This window comes from Dermacentor albipictus, chromosome 3 (assembly GCF_038994185.2).
Source record: "Dermacentor albipictus isolate Rhodes 1998 colony chromosome 3, USDA_Dalb.pri_finalv2, whole genome shotgun sequence".
Lineage (NCBI taxonomy): Eukaryota > Metazoa > Arthropoda > Arachnida > Ixodida > Ixodidae > Dermacentor > Dermacentor albipictus.
The window spans coordinates 150537035-150560803 of NC_091823.1; the positions used below are offsets into that span (position 1 = coordinate 150537035).

Below are 23769 nucleotides of genomic sequence, written 5' to 3' on the forward strand. Positions count from 1 at the left end.
GTGCGGCAGCTGCCTGATTTTTGGTCCCAGATATATGAAGGGTGCCGGTAGAAAATTCGGAGATAAAGGAATGTTGCTGAAGTTCACGTTTTGAGTACGAGGAACTGTTCTTGAAAACGAAGGCCAACAGTCTGTGGCCGGTCAGAACGTCAAAGCTACAGTCTTCAAGAAAAAAAGCAAACGCTCGACAGTGCAAAAGATGGCCAACATTTCCCTCCTGGACATTGTGTAGCGAACTTCCTGTAGGCTTGAAGCGTCTTCAGATGGAGCCCAGCGGCCTCCACTCTGTGCCATCGTGCGGCTGCAGTACTTCACCCACACATGGTCGACGCGTCTACCATAAGAGAAGTTAGCGTGTCGGGCAACGGATGAATTAGCAGCACTGCAGTCGACAACCGTTTTTTGGCTTCCTGGAAGGAGTGTTCGTGCTCCGAGGACCCCTTGGGAGGTAGGTATTTCTTTGAAGTCGCGACCAAACAGGTCGGTAAGCGGCTGAAGAACTGGTATACAGAATGGTATGAAGTGCCAGTGAAAACTTATGAGCCCCAGAAACTCGCGTAATTGGCGGAAGGAGGTTGGAGAGTGGAAGCCCTCGATGTACCGCAGCCATGATTCGAGTGGCTTGATGATTTCGCGTGAAATACAGTTGCCGAGAAAATCCAGGGCTTGAACTTCTAAAATGCATAACCGAGGCTTTAGACCAGGCCCTCTTGATCTAGCCAAGCAAACGGAAGGCGAAGGTTCTATTTGTGCTCTCCGTCTGCGCGACTTGCAACGAGATTGTCAAGTTATACGAAAATCAGCGGGTGTCCATGCGTAACCTCGTCCATGTCCTCTTGAAAAGTTTGCGCCGAATTCTTCCAATTGTAAGGCACACGGAAAAACTGAAAAAGGCCACATGCAGTTGTGATTGCTGTCTTCGGAGTGTCGCTGGGTTGGACAAGAATTTGGTGGAACGCGCGCATCAAATTGATATTGCTGTACATTTTGGTTCCTGCGAGACGAGTGCCGAATTCATCTGTGCGGGGAAGGGCATATTGACCCGCAGTAGTTACGTCAATAATAGCTTGGTAATTACCACAAAACGGCCAGTCGCCACTGTTCTGCTACGGAACGAGCTGGAGAGGTGAAAACCAATCCCTGGAGGAAATACGAATAACACATTGCTGAGGCGTGTGGTAGAACTCATGGCGGGCGACTTCCAACCCCCATCTAGCATCCCTCCCTGGCCGTGCGGCGACAGGTGTGCGGGGGGGGGGGGTGTTACATGCTACGTCACCTTGTGTTTCACGAGCAGCGCATCGTTTCGAGGCTTCGTGAGTTACGGGTATTCAGCAAGTGTTTCGACGTTCGCTGAGACAGGTGAAACGTACAGGTGCCAGATGAGGTGAGGTTGGATACGCAGCGGGCTGCGTATATCGCGGGATGTGACGTTATCGTTTAGGCGCCAATCACGAACACACACATCTAAGTTGAAATGGCTAAAAACGTCGGCTCCCAGTATAAAGAAGCTGCCGTGCAAGCGCCGGAGTCCGATATCTAGCGTTATTGATTCGAGCCTATGTGACGCGATGGCAGTGCTGTTGACGACGTGGAGCGTGGGTATGGACTTGCTGCGTTGGCCATCCGTGGCCGTTGCAGGAGCGATAGAAAGCGGGGCTCCAGTGTTGACGAGGAGGTGGGTGCCATTAATGTGGTGAAATACGAAGAATAGGCGGCTCGCGCGATGGCCGATGTCGCATGCTGCTGCTAATGTCTAGCCGGAGCGTTTCCCGTCCAGGAACAGGGCTGGGTGCACTGACTTGCTTGCTTGCAAAAGTGGCTGTGCTGTCAGCACAGCTGCCACGGCGAGTCTAGGTGCGTTGCTAGACTGTGAAGGCGAATAGGTGTGCCGTAGTTGGTTGCCAATGTTGTCACCCATCGCCAGCTTCTCTAGTGCTCTGGTAAAACGATCGATTGTTTCCTTTAGGTGCAAAAGTTGGTTTCCTGACTCTCAGACTGTCGGATATAGGTAGCTGTGCGGCAGACCAGCATTCGCATATGTGTCAGCGAATGCAATTTGCCGATCGAGACTCGCCGCTTCCGAACCAGCGAGCACCATGCTGGCGGACTGTAGGAGGCGCCGCAAGAACAGGTCGATCAAAATTGTAAGCTGGCTCTCGTTTGCGGCGTGGCCACCGAGAAACTCACGCAACCAGTGCAGGAGTTGTGACGGTCGTTGGTCGCCGAGTTCCTCGGACAGGAGCTGTTGGAGCCTACTTTGTTGCGATGACTCGAGGCGCTGCAGGACTGTACATTTCAGGTCCTCGTAATATGTAGCCGAAGGCGCATCCACTATCAAGCCGTCTATTGCATCGTTGATTTCGGAAGGTAGCACGACGATGCGCAGGTACCTTGCTGTCTGTGAAGTGATGCGGCGGCGTTGAAAACGGGCCTCTACTCGCACAAACCGAACTCGAGAATTCTGGTGCCGACACCTCGGATGCTGAAGCTCTACAGCGATGACAGAAGACGTAGTCGTGGCGTCGTCTCTACAAAAAGAGTAGGAGCAGCGTCGTCCAAGGCTAGTGTACGAGAAAACATGTAGATGTTCTGGGTCACCACTTGTTAGACGCTCGGTATGGAGGAAGATGTTAATGCACGTTTTGATAGGTTGAGAATGGCGAGTCGACTTGCTGTATTCAAAAGTAAAAACAGGTTTGCCGAGTGTCAGTGGCGGTGTCCATATCGGACAGCCACTTCGGATAGAGCAGGATCAATGGGCCCCACGGCGGGGACAACCAAGTTATGGACGATCGGTACACACTGACGCCTTCATGCAAGTTCAGTCAATATTCAATGTCGGCATTGCCATTCGCAGAGAACCTTCCATGGTCACGAGGCTGCGCCAAGGTGTGCGATGGTGCTGCGGTAGATGCAGAATTAGCGGTAGGTGACGTAGGAAGATTAGTGGGCGAGCCTTGGAGACGTATGCGGTCTCCACAGCGGAGTTCCGTGTTGCAGCAGCGATACCCCGCCCTTCCAACAAAAATGTAATGACAAAGTAGAAAGTATGTGCACGTAAGATTTAAGGGTAAGCGGGAAAATGTGCGAGCAGGCACTATTGTATTTAAATGTAGTTTTGCATTGCTCTTCCCAGATATTTAACATCCATCTGCAGCCTCGTGCATCAAATTTGCACCGGAAGATTAGCGCTCCGCTCGCCGAGTGTACTCTTGCGGTACGCGACTGGAACAGTACCCCTGCGAGGAATATATATATATATATATATATATATATATATATATATATATATATATATTCCTCGCAGGGGTACTGTTCCAGTCGCGTACCGCAAGAGTACACTCGGTTCGCAGAGCGCTATATATATATAAATATATATATATTTATATATATATATATATATATATATATATATATATATATGTTATTAGGATATCATTGCGCGATGCTGAAGAGACGAGCCGCCGCGTGAACGACGAAGAAGTTGGTCGGTGCCTTGGGCACGAGCGAGTGTCAGCCTGGCTCCCTGGCTCCAGTGTAAATAGCGTGTAAATTGTATCTTTCGTCTGTGTCTTTCGAAACGTAACATTTCTTGGGGAGGTAAGTGATCCCCGTCCTCACCACGGAACTCCGAAGTGGTCGGCACACCGAGCATGTCAACATGCCTCCCGGTGACGAGCCCACCTCTGCAACAGTTTCGGCTTCTCCGACTGCTCTAATTGTCTCGGTTGCCCCACATCGTGACACAGGTGTGTTCTCTGGCCTGGAGGAACAGGATGTCGACGACTGGATCAAGCTCTATGAACATGCCAGCGCTAATAACAGGTGGGACCCAATGATTATGCTCGCCAATGTCATCTTTTATCTCGGCGGCACACCACGCATGTGGCACCAAACGCACGATGACGAAGTAACCAGTTGCCACTGTTTCAAAGAAAAGCTACGGGAACTGTTCGGCGACCCCATTGGGCGCAAGGCTGCCGCGAGAAAGGCACTTGCGCCTCGTGTTCAGTCATCTACAGAGCCATACGTTTCCTACATCCTCGACGTCTTGCCACTATGCCGTAAAGCTGACCATCATATGTCCGAAGCAGATAAAGTGGCACATGTGCTAAAATGCATCGCCGACGACGCTTTCAATTTGCTTGGTTTCGGCAACGTCTCGACTATCGACGCCATTATAAAAGAATGCCGTCGCCTTGAACAGGCTAAGAGCCGCCGTATCTCACACCACATTGCGCGGCTACCCAACACTGCTGCTACGTCGACATGTGAGGGTCGACCGCGTCAGACCACCACCTGTGACGACGTCACCTGTATTGTTCGCCGTGAACTCGATGCCGGCTGTTCGCCAGCCTTCTCCACGACGCCCCACGATCCGCCTTGCAACTACCATAGCGATGATTCAGGCCGTCGTCAGACATGAATTTGAAAACATGCGTCTCAACACCGTGTGTTCCACGTCTCGACCCAGCGTTCCCCAGTTATCTAGCAGCCCTCCTCATCCCCGGTAGTCCTTTTCTGCCACATCTCGCCGCAACCCGTCCGAATGGCGTATCCCTGATGACAGGCCGATCTGCTTCCACTGCTGTCGCATCGGCCACGTCGCTCTTCACTGCCGCAACCGATGGCCACGATCTGCTCGGATTTACGCCGCCACGTATACCCGCACCTTAGGACCTTCTGTACCTTATGCCACCCGCCATATACCCACTACCGCTGATGCCCCTGCTCCGAATCTTCGCTACAGCCGCTCGCCCTCACCTCGACGCCACCAGTCTCGTTCGCCCCAACCCAGCCGCTTTTCTTCACTGCCTATCACCTCCCGGACCCAGCCCGAAAACTAGGCACTGAAGTTTCTGGAGGCGAAGCTGCGTTGTTGATCCTGCCTTCAAATCTTCTGCTCACGTTACCTACTAACTGAAACATTCTTGACGTTGACGTTGACGGTTATCCTGTCACGGCACTCACCGATACAGCAGCACATCTGTTTATTATGAGGGCTGCCTTCCTACGACGACTGAACAGGCTCCTCACCCCAGCGTCGGCACGCGTCGTCCGCGTTGCGGATGACGGTACTATGCCTATAGTCAGCATGAGCCCGGCACGTATCAGCATCGCCGGCCGCCACACTCCTGTCCTCTTCACCGTAATGGCTCATTGCCCCCACGACCTTTTCTCGGCCTCGATTATCTCTCCGCCCATTCTGCTCTTATTTACTGCTCTTCCAGTACCATTTGCCTTGAGTTGCCGATGGTCGCAGAACATTCTGATGCACCCCACTGCCACTTACGCTCCACCGGCTTTCTTCGCCTGCCGACAAAGTCAGTAGCCTACACTGAACTGTTTTCTTTCCCATCATATCCTGAAGGCGGGTACCTCGTCACTCCTCTGCCCGACATCCCAATACAGTATGACGTCACCGTGCCTTGCAGTACACTTACTATTACTGCGAACCACACTCGCATGCCTGTCTGTCTCTTTGGATTGGCAAACAAATTCTACCGCAAGGTATTTGCCTTGCCACCATTGATTGTCTCGGCGACCAATACGTGGCAGCGTTATGGACCGATGGTTCTCGCGAGCTTAGCATGCCCCTCGCGCCAGCCTCGGGCGTCGATTCCAAGATAAAGAAAATGGTTGCGACGGACCTGTCCTCTACGCAGACTGAAGAACTTGCGAAGTACTATCGTCCTACCGCGATATTTTCGACTTCGACGATCGACCTTTAGGCCAGACGCTCGCGGTCAAGCATCGCATTCTTAATGGCGATGCTGCGCCTATTCACCGACGACTGTATCGAGTTTCTGTGTCGGAACAGCGAGTAATTCAAGATGAAGTGAACAAAATGCTCGATAAAAACATCATTGAGCCTTCTTCGAGTCCCTGGGTGTCACCTGTGGTGTTGGTTAAGAAGAAGGACTGCACATGGCACTTCTGTGTAGACTACCGTCACCTGAACAGCATTACTAAGAAGGACGTCTACGCGCTCCCACGTATAGACGACGCCCTTGACTGCCTGCACGGTTCCAGTTATTTCTCGTCTATTGATCTTCGTTCGCGATACTGGCAGATTGCTGTTGACGGTACGGACAGAGAAAAAACCGCGTTCATCACACCTGATGGCCTATACCAAGGTAAAGTAAACCCTTTGGGATTATCCAATGCCCCTACCACCTTCGAGCGCATGATGGACTCCTTGCTCCAAGGTTTCAAATGGTCCACGTGCCTTTGCTACGTCGACGACGTCATCGTCTTCACGCCAACGTTTGACACTTACCTTGAACGTCTCACAACTATACTTGATGTATTTTGAAAGGCGAAGCTGCAACTTAACTCGTCCATATGTTGGTTTGGCCACCGGCAAATTACTCTTCTGGGCCATCTCGTTGACGCTTCCGGAGTACAGCCTGATCCCGACAAAGCTTGCGCTGTCAGAGAATTTCCGGTTCCGAAGACAGCCGCAGACGTTCGAAGTTTTATAGGGCTATGCTCGCACTTTCATCGTTTTGTTCCAGATCTTGCGACAATTTCTAGACCCCTAACTAATCTTTTGAAGAAAGGCGTACAATTCTCGTGGGGCACTGGATAGGCCGCTGCCTTCTCTCGTCTCGTCACTCTTCTCACCTCCCACCCTTTCTCGCCCACTTCGACCCTGATGCCCCTACAGAATTGCGTACAGATCTCAGCGGTCATGCCGTACGTGCCGTCTTAGGCCAGCGTCAGCGTGGCCAGAATCACGTTATTCCTTATGCAAGCCTCCTCCTGGCACCATCGGAACGTAACTATTCCATTACGGAACGAGAATGCCTTGCTGTTGTCTGAGCGGTTGCGAAGTTCCGTCCTTACCTTTACGGTCACCTTTTTTCTGTAGTCACTGAGCATCATGCTCTCTGCTGGCTCTCATCGCTAAAATATCCTACAGGCCGGCTTGGTCGACGGGCTTTGAGGGTACAGGAATTTTCATATTCCGTGGTGTAGAAGTCTGGCCGCCTGCACCAAGACGCTGACAGTTTGTTGCGTTACCCTGTTGACGACTCTGACTCCTCCAATATTGCCAGTGCTTCTTGCGTATTATCAGTATCCCAGCTGCTTCATTTCGCCGACGAGCAAAGCAGTGACGCCTATATCAGAGCACTCATCGACTGCTTTGAACACTCTCCGGCCAATGCTGCTCTACGCCTCTTCGTCCTTCTTCGCCAATCGGCGCTGCAGAGAAGCTCTAAGGTTGTCGGTGTAAGGAATAAACGTCACTCACTGATGGTATACTTCAGTTGAAAAGGAGTTAGCCCGATGTTTCTGCATGCGAAGTTCTCACGGCATTTCACAGTTTACGCCGAAATCATCTCCTGCTTTTGACATTGTGAAAATAGGAAAAACTCCGCCTCTAAATTAAGAGCCATTTCTTCTAGCTTATTCAACACAAGCTCTACGTAGTCTAAAGCGACGTTCATGTCAGCAGACGTGTTCTGTAAGTACTCACAGAAGCGGTATGTTATGTTTAAGAAGGTGTCACAAAAAGTAAGACCTGAGGAAGATAAATGAGCATACTTGATGGTGGAGGGCAGACGTGGTGGAAGAACTTGTTGCGTCGTGGGAGGCATCCTTGAGCTCTTCAGTGCGTCGAATACTTGGGGAAACGCCTTACTAAATATAGAGACCATATCGTAGAGTTCCACCCACCTAGTTTCACAACACTGTAGCAAGCGGCAGGATTTCGAGGCAATGGGAAGGTGCCTTTTCAGGACCGCAGTTGTTTGACGCAATCCCCTGAAGAAAGTGCAAACATTTTTAATAGTGCCGAAGGCGCGTCCAATGTCTTCAGCATTCAAGGCGGCGCTCAAGTGAAGACCGAGGGAGTGCGATGCGCAGTTCGTGTGCAACGCAGTTGGGAACTCTGCGAATCATTCCCTGTACGCCACACAATGCTCCACTCATCTCTGCGGCGCCATCGAAGCCTTGGCCTCTCATATGTTCCATGTTCACCTAGTTTAACAAGCTCACTCTTGAGCATGTGAGCCAAGCTAGAAACACTCATGTCTTCCACAGCTGCAAAGAACAAGAAATCCTCTCGAATGTATGAAGTGCTGGGGTCAATGTATCACATGCACAATGAAATTGTTGTGTTTGCGATGAGTCCGGTGTTTCTTATGCCAGCACGGTAAGAAACCCACTCTGGTTTGTTAACTTCTATGACTACGTTGTCTTGGATTAGCTGTCGTCTTGGATTCACGTGGTATTTTTTTTTATGCGAAGCATATTTCGAGAGCTCAACCCAGCTCCTCAGGCGCGGCGGTGTCGCCGTCAACACCACGTGACACCGTGACGTCACGACAGAGGAGAAGTGGCTTTGGCTCAACTCTTGCAAGATGGGCTGGGTGGGAATCGAACCAGGGTCTCCGGAGTGTGAGACGGAGACGCTACCACTGAGCCACGAGTACGATGCTTCAAAGCGGTACGAAAGCGCCTCTAGTGAATGCGGTGTTGCCTTAGAAACGAGCTGTTTCTCAGGCGTGCGTCCTTTGCTCAGGCGCACATTTCGTTGCCGCGCCGAACGCTGCGTTGTTCGACGCTCACCGCGTCCAATGCGGGGCGCGTAGTCCCTGCGCCGTAGCCCATTGTCGTACACCCCTTGGCGGGTCGATGGGAACGCTGTCGCGTTCCACTCTTGAAGGCGAAGCAGAGTAACGCATGAGTTGTTTCTTCGTCTAGCCGAACCAAATATAGCCAAGCAATAGCAGTTCACCAGGCTAAACAGTGGTTCAACAACTAAAATAAAGGCTAGTATGCTTCGCATCCTGGGCTTAACCTTAGCTAAGCCACAGCCATTTTTTCATTTTCGGTGGACTTTTTTTATCACCCGCAAAGCATAAACTGGCAGAACGTATCTGGCTTAGAACATGGAAGCTTTATTTAGGTTCCTTAAATTTTCGAAAAATTCTTCGTTGACAGTACAGCATTCAAAGCCGTAATTACAGATTAACTATTTGCTAATAATTAATAACTATAATGGCCACAAAAAGATTGTGGTGGCTTCAATACTCAACTGTGAAAAATATGCACTTGGTCATCCTTGCGTATAATGGCCCCCTTTTTTGTGAAATTCTATGCACGGTAGATGAAACACCCTCTGTATATGTTCTTTGCCAAGGTCACCAAGGTGCGTAAAACTCCATCCGTCCTTTTTTTATGGTAGGATGTTTCTATTTTGAGAATATGGATAATTTTCGATTGACTTAGCTTTCCGTCACTGTATTTATTTAAGTAACAGCCATGATTTTAAAAATGTTATTACCACAGCTATTAAAGACAACAAATCCCGCAGTATATTTAAATTGTGCCACTCACTTGCAGAGCCCGATCTACTACCTGCCTGTGCTGCTCCGTGACTGTTGTGCTTGTGCTAGCGCAGCTGCTCTTGGTTATCGCTTTGTACTACCTGACCACCACAGGTGAGCCTCTGAACAACCTGTGACTTTAATATAAGCAAATTAATATTATATACTGATACTTACTCGACGATTTGGAGAAATACCCTCTATAGAAGAAACATACAATTGTTTAAAAAAATATTGGTAAATCAACGCTATTTATGTGCTATTATCGCTACAGTGAACGCTAAAACATATCGAGAGCCTAACTGAACGCTGCAATAGTTCCTTTATGCATTAGGAAGGGTATAGGTTTGGGCTGGTTGGTAATACAACATTACAACTTTAGGCATGTTTGCATGGCAAATATGTGAGCGTTATCTGACTGTATTTTCTCAAGTTCATAAAATGTATTCTACGTTTCCTCTACATCAGCGCAGCGCGGTATAGGGGAACTTGATGTCTTGTTGATCTCCTTGCCTTTCCTTTAGCACCAATCTCTTATCTGATTATACTGGTCCTGAGGCAGGTGGCATGCACCAAATATATGAAAATAACTTGACAGGAAAAATTATAGCTTATAGGCAAGTTCATTATGTCTTATCACAATCGTTAATATAAAGGTCTTTATATATTTGGCGTCAGGAGGCTTCTGGCGCGAAATTCACTAAGCAAACTTGCGAAAAAATCTTGGCGTAAGGATAGCCCCAAGAAACAAATCGTATTCACAACGCTAAAACTGTTCGTAAGATGACCAAGCTTTTGATGCCCGCCGCTGCAAAGACGAGCGCTGTAGTAAAGAAAAAAGACGCGTACGCAAAGGTAGCACATGTGTAAAGCTTAGTACTTGCGTGAGAACTAATTTCAAGTCGTTCACGAAACCTAAATGGCCCTCGCAACTGCTGACGTAAGAATAAATTGCTACGATATGGGGGCAGCAGTTAAATGAACATAATTATGCCTACCTGTGCCGCTCGATCTGACGCGGTAAGCGCTACAACGCGCTGTCGCAGCCGATTGGCCAGAGCCGACAGCCCAGCACGGCGCATGCCTATATCTTTCTGGCGTGCTCTGATTTGTTATCTCAAAGCGCATTGAGCACATTCAGCGCATAATTGTATAGGGAAAGCGTGGCTGCAGAAGGCAGTATTGTTAATTCTGCGTTGCCAAGTTCTGCCTATTTTCTGATGGCCTGTATTAGTTTATGCGCACAATGGCCTGGATATTCGTACGCATCGTGACACTGTTTTGGGTGTTAGCGACCAGAGTGTTCATTGCTGACAACCGTCAAGATTGTCATTGGTATTTTTTAGAACATCATTGTTTTTTTTCTAGTTTGATATTTAGCTCGCTCATCGTGCTGCGGATGATTATTTTTTCCAGCGCTTTTGAGGCTATAATTCTCCATAGGCGATGTATCAGCAAAAAAAAAACGCCTAGATGTTTCTATCAAAACTTGTTGCTTTTGCGCAATTCGCTCTCTTTTTCACTGCTGTTAGCCTCAGCCGAATATTATATAGCTCAGAGATTCAACTCAGCACTAAATCGAGGCGATATAGTGCCTGTGCCGACAGTTTTGCTCATCTTGTGGCCTACGGTGTGTGTGAACGTATGTGCGCTATAGGCAGCAATCCTACATTTAATATGAAACGGGACATGAATACGACGACATGTAAAAAAATACGTGGCGCATAAAATCACGTACCACCAATTGTGGGGAAATCATATGGACTGCTCGAACAAAATTGATGCTATGAAATAAGATATGATATCGCTCATCAGAGAAGCGAAGAATTGTCGGCTTATCCCCCCCCCCTACCTACACACGCATGCACACTTACGCTTATCACTGGAGACACATCGTTTTCAGTTTGTTTTGCATGCGCAATGCCAGTAATAGGCAACAGGCCGTGCGAAGACCATGCGACAAAGAAAGCCGACAGCGCACAACATCCGTCGTCGTAATATGATTGGGTGGATATGCTTATTCTAAACTCTGGACTGGCATCAGTCCTGGGCAAAATAACGCGAGTCACGTCTTCAAGCCACTTCGGGCGATGTTCTTTCTTTATTGTCCTCCTCCACTAAGAGACTCTTGATGTTTGGGAATTCAGCGCAACAAATTTCTTCCAGCCTGCTACAGTCTTACGGTGCTCGATATTGGAATGCATCATGGGAACGCGCAAACGACAAGGGACAAAGAAGAAAACACACAGGACAGGCACGGAACTTCAACGTTAAAGTTCCCCGCTCTCCTGTGCGTTTCCTTCTTTCTCCCTTGTTGTTCGCGCGGTTACATGATGCATTCCAATATCGACCACCAACTAGACCGCCTATCCCGGTTAATTGCGGTGCTCCATGCCTGCTGCGCATTAGTCAGGTGAATATGACAGGAAAGAAAATTCGGCAAAGAACGCAAGTGAACTAAAACGCGTTGTGTCAGCAGGAACAGCATTTACATCACTCGGATTATACCGACTTGTGTGATGTCCTGGCGCCGCACAATTTGATCCCTTAATTCAGTGCGTTTGGACGAACCTACGACATTTGTGTTTAATGAGCAGTGTAAGTGCATGCCCTACGGGTTGTAGTGAAGGACAGAACGAACTTCACATCAAGACCATTGTGCTTGCAGCATTCGGCTGACAGCTCGAGAATCCTTTCATTCATGTGCGATTTCCATATTTACGTTCAAGCCCCAGCGCACCTATCCACAACTCCTCAGGCTTCGACTCTGCCTCGGAGATTATTCAGGCTTCACATGTTTTAAGGTAATCGAAAAAATACTTATCGAGAATGCGGTCAGGCATGGAGACACTATATGCAAAATGATATTCACTGCATGCTTATCAGATATATTCAAGCTAATAGACTCGGAAGGATTAGGAGCGACGATGAACGGCTAATACATGACCAGCCTTCACCTGGCCGATCACAACACCCTGCTCAACAACGCTGGCTACACACTGCCTCAGTCACTTGAGAACCTCAACCGACTAAGTGTGCGAGTAGGTTGAAGAATAATTTGCAGAGGACAAATGCAATGTTCAAGAACCTGCCAAGCGAACAAGAATTCAATAAGGGTATGTTAAAGGGAAGTTGAAAGGTTTTCCAGAAAAAATGAGTGAACATCTGTACATAACGGTTTTCAACCCTCCGAATTCGAATATCGTATCAAAATTGAGCGAAAGAAAGCGCAAATATATTTTATTTCGACGAAAAGTGCAGCAGCGGACACGCCCAGCCCGCGCGTCTCGTATCCGCCTGTGATTGGTCGGTGCACCTCGTGACGTCAACTCTAGTAACCGACCGCTGCCGCTACACATGAAGCACGGTGCCAGGTAGTTTGGTGCTGTTTTCCTGAGACTGTAATGGAAAATTTAGAGAGACCGCGTTTTTCTGAGGAGTTCGGCGTTACTCCCTACAATTACGAGCCGATTGCGAAGAGCCGGCCTCTCGAAGAAGCAAACGATGCTGGTGGGAGCAGTGCTTTCGACGCGAATGAAAGCAAAGTCTTGGCATCTCCTCGTGTTGGAAATGATCTATGGTGGGTATATTTTTTGCAAAGCGATCTAATGATCTCGCCGATCTTTCGTCGATCTAGTGAGCTCGTTTCCGGTCAAACAACTGTAGTGTTGTGTTCCTGCGTGCCTCCTCGTGGAACGTAAGCGGGGATGCGATCGTCGGCGTTTGTGCGCGGCCCGAAGCTGTAGGCAATCTACAAAGACGGTTTAAACGCGTGAAAAGCTTCCCGGTTAATGCAGTACGTGTAGTAACCTTCATCTATTGACTACCGCTCACGTTGACTTCCACTCATGTTGATTACCACTCACGTTGACTACCACCCACGTTGACTACCACTCTACATACGCGCAGACGCACCAACAAAGGAATGCAGGGTCGATCGAAGCAGATTGCGATGGCACGCACGCAGAAACAAGCGCGGTCAGGCACGGTCGCGGACGCTGCGAGGGAACGAAACAGAGGTGACGTCACAACACCGCGGTTTCCGGTCTCCGCTCCGCTCGCTCACTCAACGGGGGGGCGGAGCTACAGCGCAATTTCAACCGACGATTACGCCGCTCCTAATTGAAAAAAAAAAACAAATTTTGCCTACATGGTTTATAAGGTTCCCGCATCCGTATATGAGCGTCTTATTGCATTCGACAGACTCTTCAGCTTCCCTTTAAGATGCAATAAAATGCTGAACAAAACTGCATTTTCTTCAGAATAGCCTCAGGCTGCGCCCTTCCGAAAGGAATAAAAGATGACTGCAGCCGATCGCTAAGGCGCTGGCTACTCGCCCCTGCCGGAGAGCAGGGGCTCATTTGCGTATAATAAAACGTCTGGCGTGGCCGTGTAGCGTTTTCGAGCACTTTCGGCACGTTTACGACCTCATTCTGCCAACTCTGCATGCTGAGGATCTGTTCCAGCGTCATTCTTAAGCTTCCGTTCCATGCAGCCGCGATTGTTGACCAGCCGCTGCAAGCTAAGTAAGGAAAAGCGGACCAATCGCAGACGCCGGCACCACCTTCTTCATCCGGTTATCGACTTTCAGTGCAGTGGCTCAGCCCCATCGAATGCCTCTCCAGTTAGGCGTGCTCATCGCCTCCTGTCAGCGAATTAGATAAGACAAGCCGCTCAGTGTAGGCAATGTTCTTCGTTTTTCAAGCCAACAAAAGTGACCTCCTATGAACGAGGAAAGCATTTGATTGATCTGTTCAGACAACTCTGCGGGTTACCGCCCGGTGCTTTCGCCGCCGGTACGCAAACTTGGCGTCAGGAGATTAGAATAAAAACATATTGAAATAGTTTTATGTTACAGCCACAGGACTTCGTTTTATGCTAAATACTGCATCGACGTTGTTCATTTAAGTCGTATGCACAGAAGTATGCCGCGTTCATATGTGCCAGGAGAGATTTCGGACAAGAGAATTTGTGGTTTGAAACCATCGGGTACTCTGTTTTTTTGCGTGGGAAAGAAAATAAAGTGACATTTACTTGCGCACATCAGTGGGTCCCCTTTACTCTTTCTTTTATTTACTTATTTATTTAGCATACCCTAAGGGAAATCACGACGTCATACAGGGGAGTGGTTCTAAGCAAAATCTGTAAATTCATCAAGCTAGAGCTAACAAAGCAAAACAATATATTGACCTGTTGCACGGACTAGTGTGTTCCGTGAAATGGCGCGTTCGGTGGAATGCCACCCGTTCCCTCAACGACCACGCACGAATACGAAACCATTAGCACTCACACGTTGATTCTGTGCGTTCAGCTGTCAGAAATTCAACTGAGTGTTCGCTAAAGCATTTTACTCCAATCATGCCGGACTGAATTTCGTGCATTGAAGACGGGTGCAGCAGTTCGTCGCAGATAGAGTAACTGATTTATTAAGGAATTGAATGATTGTGTGTAGCGAAGTTGGTGCAACTGTCCGTACGTGTGACCGGCACTTCGAGATGTAAGGCCTTCCTCGATGATACAGAAATTTGCTCATCCACCATCCTTGCATCGCGATCCTTCAAAGAATGTGCTTCAGCCCAGGAACGTCGGCAAGAGTGGGTATCGCTCGTTAAAGCGAGTAGTACCGCTTCCTCTCATAGTATGTTTTGAGCACAGTATCTACGCACATCTATCCCGGTTGGCTCGCAATTTTACGCCCACTCTATCGCAAACGTGTCAATAAGTGAATGGGCGCCCACTTAAACCCTCGTGAGACACAGCGTACAATATATTGCACACTAGGTCTCAACGACAAGGCCTTGCCCGAACTGCAGCTGCTGCCAACTTCGTGTGCTCAAGAGAATGCACAGACATGTGCTGCAATTTGGCCAAGAATGAGAGAAGTCAATTGCACGGAGGGCTTGGTGGGTGCGTTTGAAAATGGCGCCCATCCGGACGAAGTCGTTGTATTCCGCGCGGCCAAGTAAGCTGCCCCTATGTACTTACGACTTTGCTAAATGTTATGAATCTAGCAATGAATGGAATCAGGAATGTACACGGATAGTTTTGAGCATGGTTTCTCTTGAGGCAAGAGCGCATTTTGTCCGTGGCAACGTTGAATTCCTTTGTGTATGGTATTGCACACGTACCGTAGGAGCTTTCCTGGGGGCTGGACGTTATGCTGATGTCCAATTTTACTCAGATAAGTAATATATATATATATATATATATATATATATATATATCCTGCACGGGCCGTGAAGGGCCTGCAGTATATTCAAATAAAAAAAAATATATATATATATATATATATATATATATATATATATATATATATATATATGTGTGTGTGTGTGTGTGTGTGTGTGTGTGTGTGTGTGTGTGTGTGTGTGTGTGTGTGTGTGTGTGTGCGTTGTGCGTGTAAGTGTGTGTGTCTGTGTACGTGCGTGCTGGTGTGCATGTGTGTTTACTCGAGCCTATGTAGTCTACGTTACCGAAACCTCACCAAATTCATATGATTTTTCTGGGCATTTAAACGTACCGTAAGTGCGCATCTTCTGCGCACTTCATAATAAATAGCAATCTTATAATGGGGAGGTAAACATAGTATCTACCAAACAGACAAGCCAGGGAAATCGGAAATTCTCGGGGAATTCGGATAGTCTGGCAATGCTCAAGGAAAACTGAGGGAACTTGTGCTTCAATCATGGAAGCGCAGCTGTCGTTTTCTTGAAAGGGAACGAAAGTATCCCCACTCCTGGCTCGACTAAAACTGAAGAATTGTAACAAATTCTCTTCGCTGTCCGAATTTCCCGGATCGTTCACCGCGACCGCAGGTCCGAAACGGCATTAATCAAAGACAACACCACCATTTTGATTATCTCGCCGCCTGGAACCAGCGCCCCCGCACACAGATCCGCTGGCAGCCGTAGCCACCACCGCGGCAACCCGAGGCTTAGCTACTTCGAGCACCGACTCCGCCTTTGTAGTCCTCGCGATTGGCTTTGAAGCTTAGGAAGTATGGTACGCTGCATAATGACGGTTTCCGAAAGGCAGTTTCTCCTCAGTACAGTTGTGTTACACGGTGAAGCGTAAAATAAGTATTGCGGTGAAGCTTAACAAGCGTGGGAAGGGGCAACTGTCAAGGGAGACAGTACGCATCCCATAATTATATACACGCGTGCACCCGTCGTCGCCTATCACAGTACAAGCGCCGATATGCTTACTAAGTGTACTGGCTGGCCTTCAGAGCCTTATAGGACGTGCCTGCGACGATTTGAGGCCTTAAGGGGAGTAAAAGACATGCATTCTTTTTTTTTTCGAACTGCTCGATTTGATTTTTCTGACACTTTCATGGCCCCTTGGAAGTCTAAAAATCGAGCGTTGACTGTGCAACTGGCAATGAGGATGCTTCAAATGGTTCGTGGGGCGAACGCGCGGCAGAACGCGGACAATAACGGAAATGGCTATCGTGTGAAGGAATGTTCGGGAAAGGAACCCCGCCGCCTCTTCTTTGAAGGAACTTTAGCTCAAAAAGCAAAGTGTTAGCTCACGCGTAAATGAAGGTGACCCTCATCCAAACCAAAATAAACTCATGAAAGTGGTGAAAAACAAAACGGAGGCATTGTGCGCCGGCTGAGATTATGTGAGGATAGTTGAGGTCGACTTTCCAGTAGCTGAGAAAATCTCACTTTGGTCAAAGTTCGGGCATAATACCAATGATCTTGCTATCGCTTGATAGAAGTAGCTCATTTTCGAAAATATATGCTTCTGTATCCATATATTTTTATTTGTATTTGACAATTTTCGACTCGATCTGCAATTGCCTTTATCATTTTTCCTTTTCGAAGATATTTTTTTGCTGGGCATGTTATTATCCCCTCCCTTCATTTTTCCATCTTGGTTAAAATAAACACTACTGCTTACTATTCACACTAAATTAAGTTTTCTTCTTAATGCTTACTTGAGAGTGACAGCATCGGGCGATTTGGTGCGCCAGCCCTTTGCTTACATAAAATAAAGTTCTGTGTCACTCAGAGAAAACATGGAAAACTCAGGGAATTCGAAAATATCAACTTGGTAGACACCCTGACACGGGCGCATAGGTTTCGCGGTGTCAGGTAGTTTACTATAGGCTGCAGTTCTTTGTTAACGAAAGAGTAACGATTTGGAGCAATAAAAGGTGGGCTTCGTGTCACGTTCTGTAAGGCTGTCCCATTGTCTGTGTCGTTATAAAACCTTATAAAACATTGTCGTAACAGCTCTGACGAGCGAACGCACCGCGTTCTTTATTCTCTGTTTTCGTCGAACAGCTGGGCTAAAGCCAGCTGGGGCACCTTAAATATCAAATCGCAGGCGGCTTTCTGCCGACGCCCTGCTGCCTTATAAAACGGTGCCGCTTGCAGGCACGGATCTTTCTAGTAGATAAGAATCGACAGGTATGGACCAACCCGACAGGTATTGTCCGCTCAAAAGTTGTTACCCACGTAGAATATTCATGCGGTTTCCTGTAACACTAATGGCTACGAGCGCACTCAAGCAAAGAATATTCGCTCCGTCCATGCGGTGTATAATATTTCACAACTTCACGCTTGTGCGAACAGTCTACCTGATTCTCGTATCAGTCATGATACGTGATGTTATTAGCAATTTCTTTTGTTATATTTCATGGCATTGACGTCCCGATTCACTTCATAGGCAGCATTGCTGTCTGTCGTTCTCGTACGTTCGCTCACACAGTAAGCCGCGAGTGGGCGGGGACAATAAGCCGCTTCGACTTAGGGCTGAATTGAATCTGTGAGCAATATTGTAAGATATTGATTATAACAGCAGGAAACACGGCAACAAATTGCCCACCAGCAATCAGTCTTGAAAATTAGAAACGCCTAGGCTTCTTATGTTTCTGTTGTTTCAATTCGCACAGATAATTGTGGCCTCAAAAGCGTTGGGGAAAATATAAACCCGCAGCTCTGTGAGCGAGGGAAATTTCAACCAAAAAAAGGAAATGGTAGAAGTACTTAAAAATAACCATTGACAAGCCTGCCAGTTGTTAGAAATGGCTGTCACACACCCATCTGCTGCAACCCAATACACTACCATGACGAGTATAAAAAGTCAGGCCGCGCACAAACACAGCCTATCGTACAGTAGACAGAAGGTGGCAGCACAGCTTTCCACAACAACGCACCCCGAACACAATTATGAACCAAGACTGCCCAATGCACTTCAATGCACTTTAATTGCCATGACAGTTGAGAGCGCCCCGCAAAGATGACTGCATGCGCCATCCTGGGCTATCAGTTGTGGCTTCTGGCCAATCGGCCGCAACAGCAGATTACAACGTTCAGCCGTGTCAGGTCGTGTGGCGCAGATATACGTATCTACGGGGAGAGAAACCTATCTGCTATAGACAAGCCACATCTCTACCAACAAACCTTAGTACATCATTATGTTCGCAATTTTTCTTATCGTAGAAATTCCTACTTACGTCTGCAGTTGTGACAGCTGTGTAAGTTTTGTAAATCGACATACCCTTACTACTCGCTGTCATCTGTGCTATCATTACAAACACGTCGTTTGTCGACTACAGCGCGAGTCTTTGCAGCGGCGGGCATACAAGCTTCCTTATTCTATCAGCCGCTTAAGCTTGGTGATTACACTAGGCGTAATAATTTTGTTGCGGCAAAATTTGTTGAAAGGTTTGCATTGTGCATCACGCCCCTAAGCGGCACAGGCTCATCTGTCACATTCCTCACATGTATCGTTATCTTTCCCTTGTGACCCCAGTAAGTGGTTTTATCCCTTACATAACATAAAGAAACAAATATCCAACATCATATAGTGCTCGCTCTAATCGAAAACGAACAAAATAGTAGTGGCTATTCGAGTCGTATTCTAAATGCCTAATATTCTTAAACTCCCAATATCCGCCTTTCGCCTCAGTGAGCTGAGGAAGTTTTGATAAGGGTTCGATTATGAAAGCCCGCGTTTACGTGAACGTCTTATTCATCGTAATAGGGAAAGTGCCCTGCAGATTAAACAATAAAGAGAAAACGTACACGTAAAAGTTATTGTCAGAATTATTTTTGACAGATTCGCCTGCCTCACTATTTTCCTTAATAGGTATTTTTTATTTCCAGGCGGAACGACGAGCACTACTACTACTGTGAAGAGTACCACGATGAGGACCACTACTACGATGGCGATCGCTACTACGATGAGGAACATTGCCAAGCCGACGACGACAACACCAACGATTACGACGACCACTACCACGACGACAACTACTACGACGACTACTACGACGACCACAACCACGACGACCACTACCACGACAACTACTACTACGACAACTACGACCACCACCACCACGACTACTACGACAACGACAACGACCCGACCACGACCACGACCACGACCACGACCACGACCACGACCAACGACAACGACAACCATTACCACGACGACAACTACTACGACTACTACGACGACCACTACCACGACAACTACTACTACGACAACTACGACCACCACCACCACGACGACTACTACGACAACGACAACCACTACCACGACGACAACTACTACGACTACTACGACGACTACTACCACGACAACTACTACGACGACTACTACGACGACCACTACCACGACAACTACTACTACGACAACTACGACCACCACCACGACGACTACTACGACAACGACAACGAAGCGACCACGACCACAACCAACGACAACGATCACGCCGACGACCCCGTCTCCTAAGAAGACACCGAAGGCCTATCGAACACCGGTTATCTGCATTCCAAAACCACCCATTCCATGTAAGTCACGCTGCCTACGGATGCGTATACGGTAGTAAGCAACGCCATTTTTCCTTACTACCGTTTTTAGCTATCGTCGCGGCAGTTAACAATTTGAAACATCTTTTGAGTAGATAACAGTTGTAATGTTTATATGTATGTGCAACAGCATACGTTGCAATCGCAGCACCACTGAACCAGGAGCGAACACATAGAAGTGCCTCTTTATATGTTCACAGATAGGCCGATGACGTTTTACAATATCCAAAATCCGTTCGCAATTCTAACGGAATTGTGCTCTTGAGCAGCAGTTCGCCTCGTACGCCAAGGCCGTATTCCAATGTATACAGAACGGCGTCGGTGCCGCTTGGATACTCCGGCTCCAGCTTTGGGCTCTTACCAGATGTGCATCTACTTTAAATCGCAAGGTCGACTACTAGAACCAATTTTATCTGAAGCCGCGCAGATTGTTGAACCGATATGTGCTTCGTTTACGGCGGTGTGTAGTAATGTGACGTGCCCTTTAACGTGTCTTATTATGAGGCTGGCAAATTTATGCAAACGTTGGCGCTGATCACTGTGGTGATGTTGACTGATGAGCTTTGACTTCTTTCGCACCACTTGGGCTAATGACAGCCAGCGTATTAGAAGCTTCGGACTCCGAGTTCGCCAACCCAGGATTTATTACGTGTCTCCAAAACTAACGTATACGCGCCTTTGTGCAATTTGCCTCTGGCAGAATCCCGCCACTTGAACCTGCAAAATAAACTCTCGACCTGGTGCAAAGCATCATCGTGTTTTATCAGCTGAGGACAAGCCAAGCAAAAGCGTTGAGCGTTGATACAACGGCAAAATGTGTTGTGTAGCTAAATTTGCACGTGTGGCTGTTACGTAGTCATTTCTGTCATAATTTGGCAGTGTCGGTAGCCACGGCCTTATTCTACATTTATTTTTAGGGCTGCATTTGTAGCTCTCTGTGCCCTCTACAGGGATCCTGTCCGAAGGGCTCCTATTGTTGGTAGGCGGCCGACGACGTCCTCGACCATAGCCTTAGACGGAACCAGCTACCGAGGCAGCTGATGAGCCTATCTAACCTGCTGCCGCGTGCTACGCATTCACATACCATATAGCAGTGAACGCACGAATGCTGGGTCACTTGTCTTGAGCCGCACGACCAATATATTATGCAGTTTTAACAGTGAAGCTGTATACCTTTACACTTCTCCCTGCCCCCCCCCCCCCCCTCCAATGCATTTGGAATTTGTTGTGGCCGCGGGCAAAAACTCAACCAATCAGCGAAAAGCCAGCGCCGCGGACGCAGTTGGATTCCTTCAGCACCACAAGATGGCACATGTTTTCACGCATCGGTGGCGGCAGCGGCCGTGCGAGGGTGAAAGGAAGTATTGATGAGCCATTTCACTCTCAATGGGGACGACCAGCGAAGCTGTGGCACATCACACAAGGTTAGACAAGAGTACATGTATTTATTTTTATAATTTAGTAATAGCAGTGACGATAGCTTTATTATTGTTGTGATATACGCTGATTGGTTCGGTTACAACCTGAGTCAGAATAGTTACCAAAAGTAAATATATACACCACAGGCGTTGAGTAGTTTAGCAATTTCAACTAGTTTGACACATCAAACCAAACTCTTCTGTCACAAAATGAGTGAACCATTTCTTGTCTGGTTTTCAAATATCCAAATTTTAGTATCCAGCGATGATCGCAGAGGTAGTGTTATCACAGCTAATCCATGAAAAGTTCGTGGTTGTAAACGTGCCTGTGCCTGAAGTCATAGACACAGTGAATATCACTGTGCATCAGAATGTGTTGTACTACAAAGAAACACCATAAGGCTTTGGACACTACTTCGCAAGCGCGATCTGTGCCAGAAGTTTCTGGCTGGTTACACCGGGCCTTTCGTCATCACCAATCGCCTAACTGAAGTGTCCTATTCGACTGCTCGTCTCGTTTAATGGCTACCGGTGTAAGAAGACGCAGCTTGTTCTCGTCACCCGCCTAAAACGCTGTCATCCACGTGACTCCGAGTGGACGTTACAGTTATTTGCCCAGCGGGCTTCGTCTGTGAAGGGCGGAGTGTTAGGCTAAAGCTACCGAAAGAACAGGGGAAGAGGAGAACAAAGTGTGCTTGTCTTTGCAGCGGCTCAATGTGGGCTCGTAAAAATATATTTCACTTATCGTTTCTTCATTAGGGTTTTTCCAGATCCACCTTCTCTTTCCGCGCTTGCTGAAGAAGGCATTCGTTATTTGGAGTGTATTCCTTTCCGCAAATTCTATCATCAGTTTTCGTAGAAACGATGCCATAATTGCTATTACCTTCTTCCACAGCTTGCTCCTGCCCGACTTTATCATTGAAGTCGCCCACGACTACAGTATACTATGTTTGCACCTTTCTCATTGCCAAATCAACATCTTCATAAAACCTTTATTATTTTATTAACATGACACGAGATGCGCATAGGCCTTGATTATCCTTAGTCTATATTTTTTATTTAGTTTTATTGCGATGACTGCTACCCTTTACTTAATCCCGCAGAATTCATCAATCTTACCCGCTGTTATCTTGTGCGTTTGAAATCGTGCCCCGTGTTGCCCCTTTTCTGGAAGGCATCTGTAGCAGAGGACGTGGCTGTCAGTCAGTCCAGTTAAATCGTAACCAGTTCTTGTAAGCTCACTAAGGCCTGTAATATCACAAACAATGCATAATAATACCTCAAAAAAGTCAGCTAACATAGCTTCGCTCCAGAGAGTTCGTGAATTAAGCGTTGCCAGGTTCAGTTTCCAGTGGCGGCCTAGGGATTCTTGGCACTAGGGATTCTAAGCAGACACTGCCACGTCGCAGGCCTGAATGCCGGCTTGGCCAGGCCAAGGCGGCATTCATTAGAGACATTAGAGCCATTAGAGACTGAATGGTGCCGTCGAGGAGAGGTAGAATAGCGAGTTTGTAATCTGAAGCTAAGAAGTTTGAAGCGTCATCCAGTCCTGACACCTGACACTGCCAAAATATCTGCCGAGTGCCAGTAGGGCTATACTAGTTCTGGTGAAACAAAATTAGGAAAGGCCACTAAGCTTCAACAAGCACACGCACTCTCTCTAGAAAAGGAATTAGCCTCCCTAGTGCAGTATTTCGTCACTACAACTCTTATGACTCTTGCAATCACCAAATATCTTATGCTCACTAAAAATCTTATATCTGAAAATTTTAACTGTATTTTACGCTCTTAGACAGCAAAATTTAGACACGTCGTGCATTTGCGGTGTCTGTGCGCATTCAGCGTTTCTTGAGGCAGAAAACATCGATAAATTGCTAAACATTCCGCACACTTTTTTTTAAAGATAGCAGTCGCCTTCTATTCGTCTTCGTTTCTTGCTCTGGAGGCAATGCGAAGTAGTTAATCATTTTGAATGTAACTCGCACTCAGCTAGTTAAGGATACTTGCTTTGTTACCTGGCTTCAGATTCTGGCCTATTATCCAAAACTGTTTGGTTGCTTGTAACTTCCCATTATGGTTACGGGAATAAAGTTAGATATGGTTCGGCACGGCCTTTGCCTTCTGGGTACAAATGAGTCATTTTAACCTTAGCGTCATTAACATGAACAGCGGACACGGCAGCATCTT

At 47.5% G+C, this 23769-nt stretch overlaps 1 protein-coding gene across 1 annotated transcript in view; it reads left to right on the forward strand.

The window, feature by feature from the left end:
- LOC139057624 (probable serine/threonine-protein kinase fhkB) overlaps positions 1-23769 on the forward strand; it is a 143957-nt gene that overhangs the window by 67951 nt on the left and 52237 nt on the right. The window contains exons 7-8 of the mRNA XM_070536176.1: positions 9358-9455; positions 19460-20146. Of these exons, the coding sequence (XP_070392277.1) occupies positions 9358-9455; positions 19460-20087 (726 nt within the window). The 3' untranslated portion in view covers positions 20088-20146. The remainder of the gene's footprint in view (positions 1-9357; positions 9456-19459; positions 20147-23769) is intronic.